This window comes from Pediculus humanus, genomic scaffold (genome assembly GCF_000006295.1).
Source record: "Pediculus humanus corporis 1103172108193 genomic scaffold, whole genome shotgun sequence".
In the NCBI taxonomy this organism is placed as follows: Eukaryota; Metazoa; Arthropoda; class Insecta; order Psocodea; family Pediculidae; genus Pediculus; species Pediculus humanus.
In genome coordinates, this window is record NW_002987763.1 from 63299 (window position 1) to 73320 (window position 10022).

General features: G+C 29.8%; 1 protein-coding gene across 1 annotated transcript; it reads left to right on the forward strand.

Moving 5' to 3' along the window:
• Positions 1-837: 837 nt before the first annotated feature.
• Phum_PHUM423560 (cutaneous t cell lymphoma tumor antigen/rrm/rnp domain, putative) lies at positions 838-8976 on the forward strand (the record flags this gene model as incomplete). Its single annotated transcript, XM_002429146.1, has 16 exons — positions 838-896; positions 3485-3603; positions 3752-4092; positions 4188-4297; positions 4355-4581; positions 4665-4823; positions 5021-5317; positions 5412-5611; positions 6231-6383; positions 6467-6553; positions 6988-7092; positions 7195-7518; positions 7940-8257; positions 8400-8572; positions 8668-8797; positions 8887-8976. 16 exons carry the CDS (start codon positions 838-840, stop codon positions 8974-8976), a joined length of 2892 nt encoding a protein of 963 aa, XP_002429191.1.
• Between the last annotated feature and the right edge of the window lie 1046 nt (positions 8977-10022).

Here is a 10022-nt window from a genome sequence, read left to right on the forward strand (position 1 = left end):
AAATAAATTTAATTATTTTTTTTTTGTTGTTGTAATAACAATAATAATTTGTGGCTTTACTTTTTTTTTTATTTATTTTATTTTATTTTTTTAATTTTATTTTATATCTAGTCTGTATATTTAATTAAAATAATAATAATAATAATGATAATGATGATGATGATGATGTGAATTATCACTATTATCATTATTATTATTATTATTAATATGAATGAAAAAAAGAAAAAAATTTTAATAATGATTTAATTAATATTTTATGAATTAGATAATAAATAAAAAAGAAAACAAAAATGTGTGTGAATTGATTGTGAATGATTGATTGATTGATTGATTGTGTAAATTATGTGAATTAGAATTTAAATAAATAAATAAAATTAAATTTAAATAAATAAATAACAAAAACTACGCCATTTTTTTTTTTTTTTTTTACATTGTTGTTTAGCAGGGGTGAAAGAAAATGTTTTTTTGTGAGTTATTTGAATTTAACGATGATGGAAATGGATTGTTTAATTTTACCTGGCGCCATTTTATCCGTTTTTTTTAATAATTAATAAATATTTTTATCGAATTTTAACGGTAATAATAAAAAAAATAACAAGATGAGGTGAGTAAAATAATGTTATTAAAAAAACGCGCGCGAAAACGTTTGTCAGTTAAATAATAAGTTATAATATATTTCTATTGGCACGATGGTAATCTATTTGGCAACGCTGTAAATAAATTGATTGATTCAAAGATGTCAGCACGCAAGGTGTTAAAATTGTTTCTATTTATATAAATATGTGAATATTTAATATTGATACTTTTGTTAAATCGTTATAATAATATAAAAAAAAAATGATTATAGAAAATCCCGAAATATTTCGGTATTGGCTATCGACCGTTTTGGAACCGCTGTAAGTTAGTTTTGTTGATGTTTCTTTTCTCTTTTTTTTTCGTTTTTCGGCCATTTTCTTTACTCTTTCATGTGGTCCAGTTACATTTGGTCCTTATTTAAAAAAAAAAAAAAAAAATTTTTTTTTAAACTTTTTTTCTTATTTTCCTCTTTACTTATAAATCGATACAAACGAGAATATTATTTTAAATCAATTAAAATTCGGGGATATTATTTTAAAATGTAATAATAATAATAATAATATCAAAAATCGTTTGACCGATCTTTCCGTTTTTAGTTTTGGCTTCTGAAAAATGGATTTTCTCTCTCTCTCTCTCAAATAAAATTTATTTAAAAAAAAAAAATTCTAAAATTTGAATTATTATAATTTAATTTAGTTTTTACTGAAATAATTTACGTTAAATACTATCAATCGATATTAAATTCAAACAATTTGTCTTGGATTTTATTGTTTGTTGGCAAATGTTTTCAACATATTTCATTTAGTTAAATTTTTTTTTTTTTTTTTTTTTTTTTTTACTTTCCATATGTTTATTTTATTATTACACATGAACACAAAATCATCTTTAATTAGGTATCATCATACCTATTGCCCTCAGCTCAGGTTTTAAATATTTATTTCAAATTTTTCTTTTCCTTTCGAAATCAAAGTTTTTCCATGTACAACAATTTTTAAAAAATCAATAATCGATAAATCGACTAATTCATTTTCTTTTAATGAAACCAAAAGGAAAGTAAAAAAAAAACATAAATTTAATAAATATCATCAGGTTTATTTATTATTTATGACAGTTTGTGTTATTCTGACATTGAATTTAGGCTTCTTAGAAAGAGAAAAAAAAATAAAAAATAAAACCTTGAATTTAAAGGGATTAAAATTACTTGTAAACTCTTTTGTCGCATAAATCGAAGGTTTTTTTTTTTTACTCGACTTTATTTATTAGGTTTTACTCTGGTTCAAAATGGAGTTTAAAATAAAAAAAAAAATATTCTCTACCTTAAATTATCTTATATTATTATCATTTACCTCTGCTGTATAATGATCATTCGAATCGAAACAAAATTTTATGACAGAATTTAATTTCTTTTTCATTTTCGTCTTTTTTTCTTCCGTAATCTCTTACAAAATTTGCATTCATTTCGAGTAATTCAATTAATTATTATTTCATTTTTTAATTTATTTAAAACAAATTGATTATTTTTAATCATTATTATCATTCCTCTTCGATCTCATTATGTTTTTTTCGAATTTGGATTTGGATTTTAATAATAGAATATTTATTTTTAAACACATATTTATTTTGAACACTTTTACTTTTTTTTTCATTTCTTTCTTTTGTACAACTTTTTTTTTTTTTTTTTTTCTTGTTTTATTTAAATATTTATATATAAATAAACATTTATCTATATTGGTAATAAATTTTTTATTGTTGTTGTTGTTGTTTTGTCGTTTTATAAATTATATTTTCTATAAATCTATTTTTGTTTTCCATAACTTGTTTTCTATTGTAAAAATAAAATTTCACTTTTTTTGACAGATTCTTTCTCTCTCTCTCTCTCTCTCTTTTTCTCTTTTTATTAATCATAATTAATAATTTTTTTATTATTTAAAATGATGTTTATTATAAAACAGGTTAATGATTATAAACATTTGTTCGAATTGAATTTTCTTTTTTTTTATTATTATCATCATCATCATCATCATCATCATCATCATCATCATACATAATAACACAACAAACACAATAATAACATAATATATTATTAACAAATTATTATTATTATTCGACTTGCCCTTTTGCTTTCCTACATGTAAATTTTATTATTTCAAATTGATTATAAATTAAATAATTAAAAAATAATAATAATAATAATAATAATAAATTATTATTATCATTATTATCATTTTTGGGATGCTATCGTTATTCGATTAGCGATCGATAAATGAAAACGTTTGGATTAAGTGTAAATTTGTTTAATTAAAAAAAGTAAATAAATAAATAAATAAACTCAAGGCAACGAGAGAGAGAGAGAGAGAGAGAGAGAGAGAGAGAGAGAGAGAGAGAGAGAGAGAGAGAGAGAGAGATAGAGAAAACATTAACAAAAAATAAATAAATAAATAAATAGCAGTAAAATTTTAAAATTATTCAATTATCATCATCATCATCATCATCATCATCATCATTATTATTATTCATGATTCGTTTAGCTGAACTTATGTTTAATCATGAATTACAATTTTTTTTTTTTTTTTTTTTTTTTTTTTTCGTGGGAGTTACATAATCGGTTGAAAGAGTGAGAAAGAGAACTAGAGAGAGAGAGAGAGAGAAAATAAAGTTAATAATAGTTTATTGACCCGTTGACAAAATTTTCAAAAAAATTTATTATTATTATTATTATTATTATTATTATTATTATTATTATTATTATTAATTATTGGGTTAAAAAAAATAATGATGATGATTGATTTAAAGTTGAAGCAGAAGAAGAAGAAGAAGAAGAAACTGATATGGATTGCAAGGCTTATGATGATGATTATTATTATTATTATTATTATTAATATGGCCGTTTTTTTTTTTTTTTTTGTAGATGTGATGCTGATCCGGCGGCTTTAGCCAAATATGTTTATGCCCTTGTCAAAAAAGACAAGCCCGTCAGTGATCTCCGTGTGTCAATGGTAGAGCAGTTAGATGTTTTCTTGCAAGAAGGTAATTGTGGGGTGAGGGGGAGGGAGAGAGGGAGGAAAGGGTTGCATTGTTTGAACCGTGAGGGAAAAGTAATGGAAAAAAATATCGTGGCATTAATTTTTTTTTATTTTCTCTTTTTATTTTCATTTGGTGTCCGCGCGGTGTGCAGAAACTCAGAGTTTTGTCGCCTTATTGTTCAAGACTATAGAAAATAAAGAGTATTTAAATGTTAAAAAAGATGGCGTGAAAGAGGAGAAAAAAGATGAATCCAAGGTTCCGGCGACGAACGCGGGTCCTCCTCAATCGACCGACGTAACCGAAAAAGAAAATGATAATAACAAGCCTGATGATAAAGAGAACGACGATTACATTAGTTCAACGGATGAAAAACAAAATGGAGTTCAAATACAGTCGAGCGTCGTGTCAGAAGGAACCGTCGCCAAACCCATCGTCGGAGTTGAAAATAAAGTTGGCGGCACCGATGCAAAGGAAGATCGGAAAAAGGATAGCGTGAGTATTTTGTTTTATTTTAATTTTAATTTTAGTTTTTGTTTGTTTAAATGATTGATAATTTTTTCCGTTTGTATCGCGTTTTGAATTTTCAGGAGAGAGACGATAGGAATAGGTTTAATCGGAATAGGAGTAGAAAAGAAAATTCTCTGACGAGAAATTTAAGGAGTAGATCTCGATCGTGGGATAGGTTAAGGAGATCTAGGTCGCGGGAAAGAGACAGAGATAGAGGAGATAGAGCGAGAGAAAAAGACAGAACTAGGCTGTATAGGAACAAATCTCCGCCGAGGAGATACGAACGGGGTTTCGACAGGAGGAGAACTTATTCGAGATCACCAAGTCCACTTAGGTACAGAATCCTTTATCCTAATAGGTCAAAGTCAAAGTCGAGGTCACCGAAATTATCTCACCGAGGAAGATTCAGAAACAGGTCTCCATCCCACAGTAGGAGTCGATCACCGAGAACGAGATCTCGATCTAGATCGTTTGGTGAGAATTCATTTATTTATTTACGAATTGATGATGGAGCAATGGAAAAAAGTCTGTAGTCTATGATTTTTTTGTTAAAACAGAACGTAAAAATTCATCCGGAGGTAGAGACGACACTCCGACTCAAGATGGTAATCACGGAGACATGGATTCAAATATGCCACCGGGTCCTCATTCGGGAAACGAAAATGATTGTGATAGATTTGTGTCATGTAAAGTGAGACGGTGTCGAGATTATGACGGTGAGTACATACATATTTTTTATCAAATTCGTTTGTCTCGTGCCACTTTTTTTTTTTTTTTTCGAAGGTTAGGTTAGTCCTTGTCGTGAAACCCGATTAAGAGAAAAGTAGTTTCATGCGTATTTTTCACTTTATATTGACACACTTCCCTGATTAGGCCCCGTTTGGATCATTTGAAAAAACTTTTTATTTTCCAGAAAAAGGTTATTGCTTACGCGGAGAATTATGCTTGTATGATCATGGTTCAGATGCTGTTGTTTTAGAAGACGTCGCCTTGTCCCAAGTGTTAACGTACGGACCGCAAGGACCACACGACGTACCATTGCAACCGCCCGGTGTTCAGTGTCCTCTCATGCACGACATGGTGCCGCCGATGAATTCCCTTCCCAACATGCCACCGCCCATGGGTATGGATCATTGTCCAGTCGGTCCTCCGCCGCTTATGGTCATGCAAGGTCCACCGCCGCTCGTCATGAGACCTCCTCCTAATATGGGTAAGTAAGAGTCGTGAAGTCGTGGTTTTGTCGAAGAGTAAGCGGATTCCCCAAAATTATCATCATCATCATCATTTTGTTTTTTTTTTTTCAGAATACAGTCCAAACGCGCCGGGTATGAATTCAAATATGAATTGGGGCCGACCCCCGTTTAGGGGTATGCCCCGTCCCATGCATCCTCATCAACCCGGAATGGGATTCAATCAAGGACAACGTGCTCTTATAAATGTTCCAGTTGAGTCAAATTCTCATTCTTTACACAAGCAGAATAACGTCGTGGCGGAGGTAACCAAAGTGATAACTTTTCAAATACGAAAGTAACTCTCCATAAATAAATTAAATAACGATTATGATGATGATGATGATGATGATGATGATCTAGGGCGAAAAATGTTGTCATTCTGTCGCGAGGTTTCCCCTCCTCCTCCTCCTCCATCCCACTCCCACTCCCATTCCAACTCCTCTCCCCGGGTCAAAGCAGTTAATTGGAGTTCTTCGCTTTTGTTTCTATAATAAATTTTTGTATTGAAAATTCCTTCGCCGAAGAGGAGTTACTTTCTTCTCCAAAGTAGATCACTTATATATTACCTTCCACCGTTTTGTGTGCGTGTGCACGTGCCCCGCACGCGTGTTTTTGTTCATTTAACTCAATCGCTTTTTTAAACAAGAAAAGATTAACTTGCTTTGTCCTTAATTACTAACCGTAATCATTTCCGAAAAAAAAATAACGATTGTCGTTTGTTTGTTCGTTTGTTTGTTTACCGCTCTCACTTTACTTTTCTATAATTTCTTAATTATCCTGATTAGAATAATAATAATGATAATGATAATGATTTTCCACGTGCATTTTTTTTAATATTTTTTCTGTTTTTTTTGTTTTTTTTTTTTTTGTCATTTTCATTTTGTTTTTTAGAATCACGGGGGGCACGCAGAGAGGAGACCCGGTTTCGATCCCAATCGTCAGTACAACAGTTGCCTAATATTAAAAAAGGTTCCATCCGGTTTAAACAACATCACTCATTTGAATAATCATTTCGCTAAATTTGGAAAAATCGTCAACATTCAGGTGAGTTGAAATTTACGAACCTGCGAAATTTACGAAAAGTCGAAAAGAAAATCATTATTATTATCGTTTTTATTGATGAACAGGTTAATTACGAAAACGATCCTGAATCGGCGATGATAACTTTCTCAAATCCTGCTGAAGCAAATGCCGCCATTAAAAGCACGGAAGCCGTTTTAAACAATAGGTTGGAATATTTTTATTAATTTTTTTTTTTTTTATAAACAAAAATTCTACGATTCGAAAATGGTCGAAACCTGATTTGTAATATCATTATTATTATTTTTTCTTTACAGATTCATTAAAGTATTTTGGCATAATAGTAATAAAGATGGTGGGAAACATAGCAATCCTAAAGATAAGTTTAATCCTATTCCACAATCCGCGACTCAGATACCTTCAAATAACAACAACAACAGCAACAGCAACAACAGTAACAATAACAACAATGGAGGACCCGGCGATGGAAATAACGTGAGAAAAATCATTATTATTATTATTATTCGTAGCCGTTGAAAAAAGGATTCGATAAAAGATGAACGTTAAAATAATAATATTATTATTATTTTTTTTTTTTTCCGGTTCGTTCCCTATTAAATTTGAATAGTTTTCCTCGACCGGAAGTAGCCTTATGAAAAAACAACAGACTGGAACGGAAAATAATGAAAAATCATCGGAGTCGGCATTTTCACCGGAAGAAAAAAAAGCCAAGGTGGGAGAGTGGGGAGGGGAGGGAAAAAAAAGAAAATTGAGAGAGAGAGAGAGAGAGAGTTATTTATTAATTTGTTTTTGTTTTTGTTCTCTCTTCACGCAGACGATCGCAGCCATAAAAAAATCCCAAGAAATGTTAGAAAAGAATAAATTGCTGAGAAAGAAAACGGAAGAGAAAAGGAAGGAAGCTCTCAAACTCACGAGCGATTTGAGAAAGAGAACTCAAAGTTTACTAGAAAAACAAATAGGGCAACAAAAGGCTCTCATACAGAAATTAGAAATTGGTAATTTGGACGAGAAGCAAAAAAAAGACGTCATGGACACGATTAAAATCCTACAGGATTCCATAGAGAAAATCAAACAGGAACTCGTCGAAACGACGAAAACGGCAAAAAAAATGATACCCGTTAAAAAAACCAAAGAAGAGGTGAGTTTTTATTTTACGGAAACAACGGGGAGTGGAAAATTTTATGCGACGGTAAAAAAGTAAAAAAAAAAAAAAAATTTCCCATCCGCGCGATCCCCGAATTTTTTATCCCGAGGGAGGGAGAAAAACAAAACAGCAAAAAGGGACCAACGGGAAACACATTCCGGCCATTTTTAATTTTTTTAATGTGTTTTTGTGTTGTTGTTGTTATTATTATTATTATTATTATCAGTTTTAATAAAATGTTCATATTATTACCACTCTTGCGAAAAGTTTTTTTTTTTTTTTTTTTTTTTTTTTTTAGTGTGTATTAGAATAAAAGGTTCGGTATTGTGGGAGTTCCCGTGGGAGTTGAGGGATTTTGTTTAAAAAAAAAAAAAAGGGGAGAAGAAAAGAATTGAAATTGGATTTTTGTTTTTAGATACAAAAAGAAATATTAGATACGGAGCTTGATTTAATGGCGAAGCAACAGGAAGGAGGGGACGTGTCGGGTCTTCAGCAAAAAATATCGTCGTTAAAATTAGAATTAGCCAAAGTACAACAGCCGAAATCGTCGGTGGGTTCGAGAGTGGTGCCCAGGGGTCAACACAAAACGAGCCTAGTTAAAAACATGTCGATAAATAGAATTCGTACGACGAAAATAAATCACGTGAAATCCGTCGTGGATCACAGGCCGACGAAATTGTTGGTGTCGGGATATGAAAACGATGAAAAAGACCTCGTTTTGACACATTTCAGAGTAAGGAAATTGCTAATGTAACCTTTCGAGAAGAAGGAGGAGGAGGAGGAGGAGAGGGAGGAAACAATGGCACCGATATTAATTTATTATTATTATTATTATTATTATTATTTTTTATGTGTGTTCGACGAACGAACGACAGCAATTTGGAGAAATCGGAGATTACATAGCGGATGATTCGACACCGTCGGTCGTATTGAATTTTAAAACTCGTCAAGAAGCGGAAAATGCAATGGCGAAAGGAAAATCATTTCAGGATAGATTGTTGACGGTCACGTGGTTCACGACAAACTCGGCCGATTCGCAATTCAGAAGGTTTTTAATGGATAAAATTTAATTTTATTTATTTATTTATTGGTTTTCCCTACAACGGCCATATTGATTTTTGTTTTGTTTTGTTTTTAAAACAGGCGGAACAGTTCCGGTAGTGGTTTGACTTACCACATGCATGCAGGTCATCAAGTGTTATTAAGCGGAAATGAAAACATATGGAAAATGGAAATGGAAACGGAAACGACATTGGAAAACGAAGAGAGCGAGGTAGGATTTTAGGATTTTTCCGGGGGGAAAATTTTGTTTCGAAATTAAATTTTTTTTTTTTTTTTTTAATAAAAAAACGTATTTTCCAGATGGATCCCGGTTTGGAATCAAGCGAAGATTTACTCCTACAAGATGACGATGAGGATTTGGAAGATGAAGAAAGATCATGGCGTCGATAACATTTTCATTATCATTATCATTTATTAAAAGCTTGAACGTTTTTTTTTTTAAAAAAAAAATGTTTTTGTTTTTGATGAATGGCATAAATTAAGTTTTAGAATTAAAAAAAAAAAAAATATTATTTTCTTTTGATTCCGATGTGTGTTCAAAACATTGGTTTTTATACTTTAAAGTTGTAAAAAAAAAAAAAATTAATAATAATAATAATAATAATAAAATTAAATTTAAAAAAAATTCAAAAACAAAAAAAGGTAAAAAAAAGGTAAAAAAAAAAAAAAATGAAGTTCAAAAAAGTAAAATATAACACTAGTAATTTTTTTTAAATAATTTTTGTTTTATTTTCTTTTCATTCTTTTTCAAAAAAAAAAAAAAATTACCCATTTAATTATCTATAAAAGATATTTCTAGGAAGAAATCTTTAACGGATTTGTTTTCAGGCCGCCATTTTGAAAATTTGAATATGTATATAGAAAATTGATACGAAGGAGTTGTTGTCAACACTGTCGAAAAAATTAAGTTGGCAGTAATTGTTCTCGAATGAAAAGACGTTGTACTTGTCGGAATTGAAGTAGTAGTTTTAGTTGTAAAATTTTAGTAAGTAATTAATTATTTAAAATTACTTTTTTATTTTAATTATAAACGATTCGCGAATTAATTTAATATAATCTCTAAATAAATTTCAATTAATTTTCATTCGTACAAATGAATTTATTTAAAAAAGATGGTATTAAAAAAATTTATACCCAAGATTTTTTTCATAATCAGGTTATATAATTTTTGCGGTAAAAACGTTAAACTCATTCGAATCCGAAGTTATATTAAAAACTCTAAAAAAAACGTTTTTTCGCATCTTTTACTTTAAAAAAAATCATCATCAATCGTGTTAAATATGAATAAACTTCATAAGAAAACAGTAAAAGATAATTATTATTAATATTTTTTCGAATAAAATCTAATTAACATTAACTATGATTTTTACAAATCAGGTTAAATATTACAATATATTTAACCGATTGACTATTTTATTAATTTTTTTTTTTTTACA